Source organism: Sodiomyces alkalinus (assembly GCF_003711515.1).
Source record: "Sodiomyces alkalinus F11 unplaced genomic scaffold SODALscaffold_3, whole genome shotgun sequence".
NCBI classification, from domain to species: Eukaryota; Fungi; Ascomycota; class Sordariomycetes; order Glomerellales; family Plectosphaerellaceae; genus Sodiomyces; species Sodiomyces alkalinus.
This window is the reverse complement of record NW_021167081.1, coordinates 1,632,269-1,643,798: the sequence shown is the minus strand read 5'-3', so window position 1 is coordinate 1,643,798 and position 11,530 is coordinate 1,632,269. Positions and strand designations below refer to the sequence as shown.

The window sequence follows — 11,530 nt, the reverse complement described above, 5'->3', positions numbered from 1 at the left end:
AACATAGAATTGGCACATGCAGGGAATGAGCCACTGGACGTTTTAGGTCAAGGAGTGCTTTGTCCGAGAAGGTTGTTTTGGTAGGTGAACCAGTGCTGCAGTGGTGTACGTGTAGAGAAGGATTCGAGGCTGTATCGGCGTAAGAAAGATGGTAATGTCATACGAAGGGAAAGGAAGGACCGACGTCTTCACTTTGCCCCATTTTCCCCAGGTTGTTGACGTCTGTAATTTGTGTCAGTCGCACTTGACATTTTGCCCTCGACGAAACCATCGGACCCGCCATCCACTCTGACGTCAGTGACTACCTTACCTAGGTACCTTAGGAAAAGAAGTGGCAACGAATGTACGATGTAGCGTCGTGTAGACTGCCTAACACACTTACGTCGTATGTCCCTGACTATGCGCTGATTATTCGTTCATGTCATGGCCACTCCTCCAGGTGCAACTTTTTAATAAGGGCAGCAACAGCTTTGTACGTGCAGCTAATTACTGTGGCGTACTTCCAAACGGAGGGTTTTTTTTTTTTTTTTCCATTTTTGCCCCCCTCACGGCTAATCTTAAAGTGGGCCTCGTGGCGCACTGCGGTGTAGCTTGGCATATGATCCCTGCTTCCTGCCGCTTCTTTGGATCGATGGTGAAGTTGACAACAGAATTTGTAAATTGCACCGCCTCCTTCGGATAGCAGGGACCAACCACACATCTCCCCATTCGCCTCCAATCTGCCTTTCCCTTGTTCGACCCTTACGTTCAATCCCTGCAACCGGGAAGGACTTAATTTGCGGATCAGGTGGTGACTGACCGACCCTAATAACTCACTCCGTCATTAATACCTCGTCTCGTCGAGCAGGACGGCCGACTTCTCGACCCTCTTTTCAATACCCAAATCATATCCAACTCGAGACGCATCAACATCGATCGGCCTAGCAATCGCATTTTCAAAGCCGCGTTATCCCAAAGAATCCTGAATTTCAACTTGACTCTCAACTTGAATAATTTTCTGAGATCCTACCGCAATTCTGTGGGGTTCGCCCAACCTTGCCTGCAACCATGAGGTTCCATTTTACTCTCCTCGCGGTAGCCCTAGCGAGCTCGGCCTCGGCCAGCGCCATCGCCATCGCGGCGCCGAACCAAGACAATGTCCATATCGAACGAGCACTCGAGATCGTCCCTCGTGATGATGCCGGACAAGACCCTCAAGCCCAAGAGCTATGGAAGCGCAGGGGCGGCGGCGGTGGAGGAGGCAGAGGTGGTGGTGGCGGCGGCTCTCGCGGCGGAGGTGGTTCTCGCGGCGGTTCATCCCCAGCGTAAGTTCGACCCCTCGATCCATCTGGAATCCGTTCCTCATGTGGCGATTTCTTTGTTTTCCTCGGCAGTTTCACTAACAACCAACCCCTCTGCTCAACAGACCCAGAACCGGTGGCCCGCTAGGCGGCCGCACTAGGACAGGAAGCGGTCCCCAGCCCCGATACGGCAGCCCCTCGAACCCACGATACGGAGGCGGTGCCGCCGTACCCTATCGATCCGGCAACCGGAGTCCAGGCGCAGCCATCCTTCCTTTCGCCATCGGTGGTGCTGCCCTTGCCTTCTGGCCCGGCTACTGGTACTACGGCGGCTTTGGAGGTGGCCACCGTGGTGGCGACGATGAAGAAGACGGCGAGGAGCGCAGCATCAATGTTTACCGCTGGGAGAACGACTACACATTCTTCAACCAGTCGGCCAGCGAGAACCAGACCAAGCCCGTCATGTGCGGCTGCGCCGAAGATCTCCCTTGCGGTTGTGACGAGCCTTCCACCGAAGAGGAGCGCAACCTCTTCTTGGATGACCTCGTCGGGAACGGCTCCTTCGCTCATCTCAACACCTCCGTCATCCAGGTCGCCGACTACGAGAATGAGAGTACCATCCTACTGAATGGCACTTTGCCAGACGATACCACCCTCATGGACCCGAACGCGAGCATTTCTTCTACGGTGCAGCGCCTCGGTTGGTGGCCAACGGTAGCCTTTGCTGCTGCTGCTGTTTTCATGGTTTAAGTCGGCCTTTTGCCGGCTTATTCCCCATATTTCTTTCTTATCGTATCTATTTTCCTTTGCTCCTTTACGAAGCTTTATGGAGAAGGCCCTATCATCTAGACCGTTTGCGGGATGCATAATGTGTTGAACAGGGGCAGGTTAACAAGCTTGATATCCCCTTTCTCTTCAATCCTTTCCCCCTCCTTTTTATTCTTATTTTTTCTTTGTCTGTTTGACCTTCGTCTTTGCGCGGAGATGACCATGCATGGTTCTCATGCCCATGTACAATTAGCCTCGCAATGTCCGGAGTTAAGAGGTGTTTGGGATTGACGGGCCGATAGATACCATTAAGAAGACTTCCTCAAGATTTTCTTTCATGACCGACGCTGCAGTTCGTGTGTTGATACTCCCTAGTTGTCGCGAGCCGGTCCTTTTCAGACCTACGGCGAAGACATCTACAGTCAATGCCACTTTTGAATATTCTTCATGTGCCAACACATAGACATCCAGGATCTGACGCTTAATAAATCCAATGGCTGCGTCGTAATTTTCATCTATTTATCATGTGTGTGTCCAACCAAGTACAAATCACTCCGGCTCGACCCTCTCAATGCCTAGAGACGATTCTGGCCCTGCCTCTGCGGCCCTCTCGGCCCTCTCAGCCCTCCGCTTAACACACCAATCCCCCAGCTCCCTCCATATCTTCTCCTTCTCCGCCGGGGACAGAGTAGCAGCCAATCCGCTCGTGCTACTCGACACAAAAACCCTCGCACCGCTCCAACCACCACCGCCATCCCCCCCCGCCCCCTCGTCTGGAATGGGGGCGCCAATATTCTCCGCCTCGTCCTGCCACCCGTACGAAAACGCCCCCTTCCCGAGCGCCCGCCCGCGGCGCACGCGCACGACGCTCTCCCAGATGGACTTGCCGACGAGGCAGACGACCTCGGGCCTGCAGCGGCGCACCTTGTCCTCCAGGGCGGCGAAGCCGGCGTCCAGCTCGGCGGGGCGCAGCTCGCCGCCGTTGCGGGTCGGGCGGGCCACGATGTTGGTGAGCCCCAGGCTGTAGCGGACCGGGAGGGTGCTGTCGAGGGAGGCGGGGACGAGGCGGTCGGTGATGCGGGAGGAGTGGAGGAGTTTCCAGAAGAGGTTGGAGGGATGGGCGTAGGCGTGGCCTGTTTGGGCGGTGCGGATGCCCGGGTTCAGGCCGACGAAGAGGATGAGGAGGTTGGGGCCTAGGGAGTCGGTGAGGCCTGGGAGGTGGGCGTAGGTTGAGGGCGGGGCGTAGCCTGAGGTGTTGCGCTTGCGTTTCTTTGAGGAGGTTGAGGGGGATGCGGATGCGGCGAGTGGGGTGGACGTTGATGATGAGGATGGTTTGCGCTGGAGAGGGCTTGGTCCCGAGGATGAGGATGGGATGGGGTAGGACTGGTAGGCTTGTGAGGATGATGCACGAATCAGACGGGGACTTCGGTGGATGGGCGACAGTGAGGTTGACGGGCCGGGTGAAGGTGAGGGCGAGGCCACAGCCGGACAGTGCATGAAATCCTGGAGCTGCAGACGCCCTTCAAAGGACGCCGTTTTGACTCCAGCTTCTTCGACGTTTGGCTGTTCCTTCATGATTGCGTTGGCCGTTGACTCTAGTAGTTGGATGTTCAAAAGCTCTGCGTCTACCCAGACTCTGTGTACTAAGCTCGAGGACGTCGTGTTGATGACCAGACCACCAACATCAAAAAGAGCGTGCGAATGTTTCTTCAAAAATGAGGAGCAGGTATAAAAAGATAAAGAAAAGAAAGATCTAGATTTAGTCAGTCTTAAAAATGATCAGCATGGGGATTGAAGGATTAAGGGGCTCACTCTTCAGGTAAATAATAATAAAGTCTGTAGGGGCAACCTGTTCGTAGATGGGGCGGACGAAGCCTCAGAAAAGGGTTGTGGGAGCGTATCTTGAATATTTCAAACAAAACAGGCAGCTAATGTGAAGCGACGGGGAAAGGTCTATGTTGACGATGTCAATGAATCGTTCGGAAATGACAGGACTCAATCTCCCAAATTCGGCTTGGTCAAGTTTGTTGCCTCAGGTAAGGTAGAGGATGGATCCTGACGGCGAATCTCGGTGTGAAGCAAGTCCACCATATGTGGCTGACTAAGCCGTGATTGACTCGTGAGCCTTAATTGGCCTTTGCGTGCTTCTGTACGAAGTAGATATCAAGTAGTATGTGATTTGTCATCTCGCTCAGATTATAATCACTCTGCGTCCCAGCTGTAGCAAATCCATCTCTTCCCCAAGGGAAGCAGTAGAAAAGGGAACCAGTAGAAAACGGAAAAAGAGGAAATAATCCGAATGCCCTTTTAACGCCCAAACCCAAAACACCAAAAGGGGTATGCCTCTCCCAGCTTCCGCAGGTTCCACGGAGATTCCCAACGAACGCCCTCATGCCCCTCAATAAGGAAGAAGATCAGAAATCCATGCCTCACAAAACCAAAGGCGAAAAAAAAGAAAAAAAGAGAGAGAGAAAATATGAGAGGTCGTCATGAGCCGTCGTCAAGACAGGGGCTGTGCTGGGCCATGTAATGCATATCCCGTCCGGGGTGAGTGGAAAAGGAGAAAAAAAGGAAAAAAAATCCCGCCATTTGTCGCAGCTAGATGGTGTCAAATTCTTCAAGAGGCGCCGGCAATAGATCCCGACAACAATGCATAATTGGCCAGCTTAAGAGACCGAAACTGGGACTTGGAGGTCGGGGCCGTGCTGATAACCAGCCGTCCCTCCTTGTTGTAGCCGATCTCGCCGAACGAATCGCTCAATTCTTCAAACTGGGCCGTCGGCCTGGCCTTGTGCAGCTCCGTCAGGATAAAGTCGCTCCAAACCCCCCAGCACGTATTACCCCTGAGCAGGAAGTAAGGATTCAGAGGCGGGACAGGGGAATCTGTTTTTTTCGAGACGTGTTAGCTTTTTTTTACATGTTCCGAATCAATCACAATGAAATAGGTTTCTATATATATATAAAAGGGAGGCCACGAACCCAGGTCGATGAATCGAATGCGGAGGTACTCGAGCCTAGGAAGTTTGCTCAGAGCGCGGATTGCGGCGACGACAAGAAGCTCGAACGAAGAGATGAACTGCATGTCCTGGATCCCGCTCCCCGAATCGTGATATTGGTGCGAGTTCCGGCAGCAGTTCTTGACGGTGATATCGATGGACTTGATCTTGCTCATCCTCGGGTCGCTGCGGGCCGCGAGGGCGAGGAAGAAGACCTTGCAGACGCGGCCGGTGTAGGACAGGCGCTCGAGGGGCAGCGTCGCCTCGGCCAGTCCTAGGCAGAAGTGGATCTTACTGGAGACTTTCATGAAGAAGGCCGGGCAGGACAGCTCTCGCCGGTAGTCGCTCTCCAGATTCAGGTGGAGGCTCGTCAGGTGGGCGGGTAGCATGGGCAAGGCTCGGTACATGCTGAGGTAGCTCTTCGACTTGGGTTTGCTGTACGATCCGTGCCACTCGGCCAGGTTGGGCAGGGACGAGAGGATGGCCTTGAAGTCCTCGTCGGTGCGCAGCAGGTTCCACTGCCCCTTCGTAACGAGGGTGCGCACGCCCGGCAGGACGGGCAGATACGACTCGTCAGGCTTCGCCCACGAGGTATGCACCACCTTGGGCGCCTTCTTCCGCTCCCCTCCCTCGAGAGTCAGGACGATCGCGCTGGGCAGCACGGAGAGGACGAAGATGAGGGCTTCTTCGAGCGTGCAGTTTGCGGTCGTCCGCAGATACGTCTCGGTTGCTCCCTGGTTGTTGTTCCTCGGCGGCGGGAACGGGAACGGCAAGTGTATCGGCCCGTTGCTGGTCAGCGGCCCATGTCTGGGCTGGAAGACGGGGAACCAGAGCTCGACATGCTTGACGTAGGACCGCAGATAGGGCCGGTTGGTCAAGAAGAGGGCGGCCATGCCGAGATAGTCGGTGGTGGCCCTGAGTTTGAGGTGGCGGAAGAGCCGCTGTTGGACCAAGACCCTCCAAGAAGGACTGACCAGAGCCAAGGACGAGACCTCTTTCCTGCGGGCATGGCGCAAGGCCGTGTTCCAGCTTTTGGTGACGCTGTGCATGTGCAGGGAGCTTTTTGAATTGGCCGATACGCGGTAGCCAAACAGATGATCCAGAATGACCTCGACAATTTCTGGAGGTAGGTTGTTCAAGCTGCCGTTCTTCTGGCTCGGGTCGGCGGGGGAGGGGACCGCAGTCTCGTCGTCTTGTTGGGCCGTGGCTGGTTCGTCATCGTCGGAGGATAGGGGGCGGCAGCAGGTCGCGTCGCGATGTTCGGGATATAAAAAGGGCGTGCTGCTAGGGCGCGCGGGCGGGACGAAGTCGGGGTCCCGGGCTTGTTCCAAAGGCGGACTGGAAGGGCCCGGCGACACTGGGTTCGAGGAAGGATTGGGGAAGGCGGTGGTAACGGCGATACGGGTCGGTTCTTCGTCAGCCTTTCCAAGGGAGTCTACCCGCGAGCCCCGCGTGACTATCCCGATATCTCGGTCTTGAGACTTGACGTCGAGGTGGGCGTCACAACCGGCCTGAGGCCCATCTTCTCCGGCGAGATCTGGCATGGCACTGTTGTTTTCGCAGCGCTGGAGTTCCGCACCTCTGTAAAATGTATAAATAAGTAGTCAAAGCTGCTTTGGTCGTCTGTTGACACTGTGCCCATTACATGGCAATTGTTTTGTTTATTGATGTTTTCCCCTCGCGGATGTCGGGAATACAATATTGACGTGAGGTGATACTCCTAAAGGTCGCAGGACAGGCGGGGTCGAGGTGAAGTGGCTAAGACGAGCTCATTCTAGTACCTGGCAGTGAAGTCTTCATTCAATGGGTATAAGTGATCGTCTTTGTGAAAAAGTTGCTTGTCGTCCTTGTTGTCCCTCGATGTTAGATGAAGCGTGCTGTTGAAGCGATAATTAGAAGGGTGTCAGAAGAAACAAATGTCCAGGGTGGGCCGTTGCGTTGCCGATCCTCACAAGCCTAAATAAAGTATACACCGGTGATGACGAGCGGGGGTGGGCAGGTGGGAAATGAGGTTCCAAGGATGAGGGAAAGGCCTCGACGGGACGAATGAATGACCGGGATCGGGCAGATAACTGAAAGACCGGACTAAGGTATGTCTGTCAATCGCTCACTGGTGGAAGGGGAGGTTAAAGTGGTACGAATAATCCGTGTCAAACAACATACAATGTATCGCATGACATGGACAAGGGGGAGAAGAAAAGGGAAAATGAAAAAAGATGAGGCCAGTGGAGGAGAGGAAAAGACCAAACAGTCAAATCGGACAGACGGTAATGGGAATTACAGCGAAGAGGGAAAGGGAAATTGGGCAGGGATAAGGGAGATTGGGGACACGAATGACCTGCAGGAGAATACTGGATGGGTGTGGATGGATGATGGACGGCGCCAGCTCACTTTACGCGGTCTACGCTTGGGGGTGGGGTCGCGTGCCTCCCCAGTTTCCATCTCACTTGATTCTGCGAGGTATTTGTACTTTACATTGCGTAGTACCAAGGTAGCACGTGTATGTACAGATACCTGTCTCCGCGTAGGGAACGCGATACGAGACGACCCGTCGTGATGAACTTTGAAAGACGGGGCGTTGTTATTGCAGCAAGTCATGTCAGCCGTTGAAATTGGACCAACAGTACCTTAAATTAAGGTACTAAGTACCTAGAATACACCTGATAATGCCGTGATGGTGCAACTTCTTGTCCTGTGCAACATGGTGGTGTATAATCAAACAGTCGAGTACCGCTATCATATAAGCGCCGGGGTGCGGACTAAAGTACCCCCATATCAACCCAGACAACATCACCTTGCCAACATCACGACTTCACGAGTTCATATCCGTAGGAGATTTAGACCCAAGTTTAGAACTTTAGATTGGTACCAGGGCAGGCACATGACCTAGGACTGACTTTAGTGCACTGCTCGAGCCAAAGACATTCCGCATGTCTCTTCACCCATCTTGACGGACTTTCGCCCATCTATCTGAGATGCCTCGGAAACTACACAAGACGCGCGACTAATCGTCCAACTTTGTTTGGGCTTAGATAAACACCGTCGTATTATTTCGGGCACATTCGCAAGACACACCTGGGTAATCACGATAGGTTGGGTGTCGGTCATGCCAGCTCCTGACTCGTATAGGTTGCTAGTAACCGTGGTGTTGTACGAAGTAGGACGACATGCCACGGGTCCGGTGATGGTTCTCGAAAACGCTTCCCTTATAAGTTATGGCCTCATAGCGGTGACGCTATCCCGATTCCCATCATGTCAGGGAAGATCCGACCCGACTCGAGCCGGTGCGTCGTGGCAAGGGTACAACTCGTGCCTATATGGGGATATATCCGTACACGACTCTACCTCACCGACACACGACTCGTTGGGAGTGTTTTCAACGGACACTGTCTATTGCAAGAACAGGGGCCTTGGGCCGAGTCAATGGACATGAACCTCGCTTCTAGCAACCATGAAGAGATGCACGACATATGGGTCGTTCCGTGCCTGGTATATCTACAGACCGAGTTTCGGAGCTCCTCCTCTCTACCTGGCTTGCTTTGCACGGAATTTCGCCGGTCACAAAGTCCTCGGAATCAGACGGGGGAGTTGGCTGGATGGATTCCTTGAGCTCAGTACAGCGCACCCCTAAGAGGAGGCATGTAGTTGCAACAACCCAGACAGACGCCGGGGTCAAAATAGTGCCATCCGAATTGTTCGTTGGTTTTTCCGTAGATAGCGGTCCCCGGACGCCACATAAACTAGCTCAGCACAGCGGATCGGCGGTAGGGGACCTGATGGATCGAAGGCACTTCTGGCATCTAATTACGACGCACGTCCTGTGCTTCCCCAGTATCTCCGCTTGGCGTCATAAACATGCCAGGCATGCGGCAATTATTAAGATCAGGAGGCAACGCTGCGTCGTAGCAAAGGACGTCCAGGCCTGGTATCATCGATCTGTAATACTCGGACAGGCACTCAGCTCTTCCGTAGATGAATGAGGAAACGCCCCACAGACGGATCGGGACAGCGGAGGAACTCGTCTCGGTTTTTTATTTTGTTTCGGATCTACCGCCGGCGCGGCCTCTCCACTTGGTCCTGTGGGTGCCGCAGCACGACGGCCGAGGCCAAAGTGCAAAGCACGAATACACTCGCACGGCATGGTTCGATCAGGAGCGGCGGCGGGCCCAAACGCCGTGAATCGTTCGTCCCGACTGAAAGAAAAAGACATTCGTGCTTCGCATGCTGATACCGAACTTAACTAGCCATGTTTTGGCATCCGAGACTATAGGTAGCAAAAAGCTTCAGCTTAGGCCCTCGCAGCTCATCAAGCGCTCGAATCGCCAGTGTTCTTCCCCTAATTATGGGTCGATGCCATAATTACTTCGCATTATAAACCCCTTGACCGTCGAGGTCACATGGTTATGGTCGAGCTCAAGGGCTTTTCCCCGCGTTGCTGTGCCGGCGGCCTTGGTCAGACCAGCCTAAAGCAGCGTTGCAGAAGATGGATGTTCGTACGTAAAGTACGAAGTACGGAGGAGGGGATCCGGCGAGGCTAGAGTCCTTTCTTAGAATGCCTGTCAAATCTGAAGCAAATGCATCGTGAGAAGCATCAGAGGGACTGTTTCATAATCTCCCCCCTCCGCTTCCCGCACTGACCAATCATGGTGGCGGGGCGCATGCATGTCTCCGATGGACGGGGTGCAGAGAAGCTAGCCTAATATTGAATAATCATCAAGTTAGAAGTTAGTGTTCTAGCCGGGTGGCACCGTCGGCGGGAACATCTTCCACTTTTGGTGATAAGTGAAGGGAAAGGTCGAGCAGAACTGAATCCCGATTCCACGATCATGTCTGGAATGGGTTTTCCTTTTTTTGTTTGTTTGTAGGCGGAGTTGTGTCTAGCGTTGCAGGTAAAGTACGGATACGGAGTACGGATACTTTGTTTTTACCTAGGTACCTAGGTACCTTAAGGTCGTCTGCTATAGACCCTGAAACCGCCTCCGCCCTCCGCATTCCATTCAGCATGTTCCCACGACTGTGCGGCTCCGAAGAGGCAAGAAGAAGGTATGCGCTGTCACGCTCTTCTCACGATACCCTTTGCCGCCAGACCATTTCCTTGACACGGTGCGATCCTACTGCTTGCTCACTGCTCGAGCATGGGACAAGCATCGGAAGGCCCAAGCCTCAGAACCGTTTTAGAACGGGTGATCATGGCATGAAACAAACGTTCTCCGCGAGTCTGGGGAAAAGGATGCCCAGACGAAGTTGCGGCAGATCGTCTATTTTCTGCACGAAGCACGAACGCCCGCTCCTCGGTTCCTTGCAGGAAACATGACAGAATCGACCATGGCAAGGACGTGACTTGAGCTCTTCGCTATCCTTTTGGCATGGTCAGTGGCTTGGTTTAGGAGCGCCTAGCACGGATGGGGTGGCGTAAGCTAGAATCCACCGGCGAATTCCACTTCTATCGGCCGAATGGGGGGTGTCAGTTCCTTCTAGTGTATTTTAGCAACGCTTTCCCCCCTTTGAAGTTTCTCCTGATATCAATTTGTTGGTCAGACAGAAGAGGATCACAACGTTGTGGCACGACTGAGGCGCATAACTAAGGTAAGGTAGATGAAGCCACACTATCCAACGTCAACGCCATCACCAGCGAACCATCTCGACGGATTGACCACGGAGTACCTTATGTACAATGGCCTAAAAGTAAGGTATTGTGAACAACCGCCCAGAGAGTGCAGCACTGAACTCGTACTCTCAAGGCCTGGCATTTACAACGTAGAGAGTACTTTGTACATCCGGCGTTGTTTCCGCTTTGGATTTTCCAGACCATCCTTGGTTCCTCTTTTCTAATCCGGCTGGTTGTTTGAGATTGGAGAACAGACCCAAGCGGACCCGGCTCCATACAGGGGTTTAAACCGGTCGGATCGTCCTAGGGGTATGAGCTGTTTGAAGTGTAGACCAATCAGGGGGGTGGATCTGCCATGTACCCGCCTCGTTCAAGGGGGACTCGGCGGGTACGTACCGAGAAGCGGTGTTTTGAATGGACGCTAGCGTACGCCACCCCCGGGAAGCATCAGTACCTGACCGCCTAGCGCCTGGTACGTTGCACGTACAACGTAAGGTAATTACCTCCGGATTTTCCCCACCAGCAACGGTCCTTTCACCTCGACTTCGGTTCTCTTCTCTGACGCTTCACTTTTTGCTGGAAACATCTGCTATTATTCGATCCCACAATCCCCCCCCTGAATGGCTCAAAGAAGTGGCCGTATCCTGGCCTCTTTGTCCCCCTGTCATTTCTATTCTTCGTTCATTGGATATTTTCCGCTCCAGATCAATGGGCAGGTGAACAATAACCTCCGACTCTTATTTCGATGGAGAACCATACGTCGTGGTCAAGTTGTCAACTTCGCCTGCAAATCAGGCCAGGATCAGGGTCATGGATATCCTGTCAAGCAGGCTAGCCGCTCTCCTGCCTAATAAGCCCATCTGAATCTCGGCCTCAAC

The 11,530-nt window shown here is 53.6% G+C and overlaps 4 protein-coding genes across 4 annotated transcripts; 2 read left to right on the top strand and 2 right to left on the bottom strand.

Moving 5' to 3' along the window:
- Window positions 1-697: 697 nt before the first annotated feature.
- SODALDRAFT_332127 (hypothetical protein) lies at window positions 698-2,396 on the top strand. Its single transcript, XM_028611622.1, has 2 exons — window positions 698-1,304; window positions 1,406-2,396. Exons 1-2 carry the CDS (start codon window positions 1,048-1,050, stop codon window positions 2,028-2,030), a joined length of 882 nt encoding a protein of 293 aa, XP_028467783.1. The 5' UTR covers window positions 698-1,047; the 3' UTR covers window positions 2,031-2,396.
- Window positions 2,397-2,543: 147 nt separating this feature from the next.
- SODALDRAFT_293634 (DNA glycosylase) lies at window positions 2,544-4,062 on the bottom strand. The gene is made up of 2 exons (XM_028608721.1): window positions 3,861-4,062; window positions 2,544-3,801 (listed from the first exon to the last, which is right to left on the bottom strand). The coding sequence occupies exon 2, from the start codon at window positions 3,621-3,623 to the stop codon at window positions 2,598-2,600; it is 1,026 nt and encodes a 341-aa protein (XP_028467782.1). The 5' UTR covers window positions 3,624-3,801; window positions 3,861-4,062; the 3' UTR covers window positions 2,544-2,597.
- A 603-nt stretch (window positions 4,063-4,665) lies between these two features.
- SODALDRAFT_274751 (hypothetical protein) lies at window positions 4,666-6,588 on the bottom strand (the record flags this gene model as incomplete). Its single annotated transcript, XM_028607952.1, has 2 exons — window positions 4,666-4,931; window positions 5,028-6,588. The coding sequence occupies 2 exons, from the start codon at window positions 6,586-6,588 to the stop codon at window positions 4,666-4,668; spliced, it is 1,827 nt and encodes a 608-aa protein (XP_028467781.1).
- A 1,861-nt stretch (window positions 6,589-8,449) lies between these two features.
- On the top strand, window positions 8,450-9,314 carry SODALDRAFT_142823 (hypothetical protein). The gene has a single exon (XM_028606805.1). The coding sequence runs from the start codon at window positions 8,515-8,517 to the stop codon at window positions 9,022-9,024; it is 510 nt and encodes a 169-aa protein (XP_028467780.1). The 5' UTR covers window positions 8,450-8,514; the 3' UTR covers window positions 9,025-9,314.
- Window positions 9,315-11,530: the final 2,216 nt, after the last annotated feature.

Excerpts from the sequence above, each read along its gene's own strand:
- SODALDRAFT_293634 (XM_028608721.1), bottom strand. The coding sequence starts at position 3,623 with ATGAAGGAACAGCCAAACGTCGAAGAAGCTGGAGTCAAAACGGCGTCC.
- SODALDRAFT_142823 (XM_028606805.1), top strand. The coding sequence starts at position 8,515 with ATGGGTCGTTCCGTGCCTGGTATATCTACAGACCGAGTTTCGGAGCTC.
- SODALDRAFT_332127 (XM_028611622.1), top strand. The coding sequence starts at position 1,048 with ATGAGGTTCCATTTTACTCTCCTCGCGGTAGCCCTAGCGAGCTCGGCC. Across the intron at positions 1,305-1,405 it reads CGCGGCGGTTCATCCCCAGC|ACCCAGAACCGGTGGCCCGC; the intron begins GTAAGTTCGACC and ends TCTGCTCAACAG.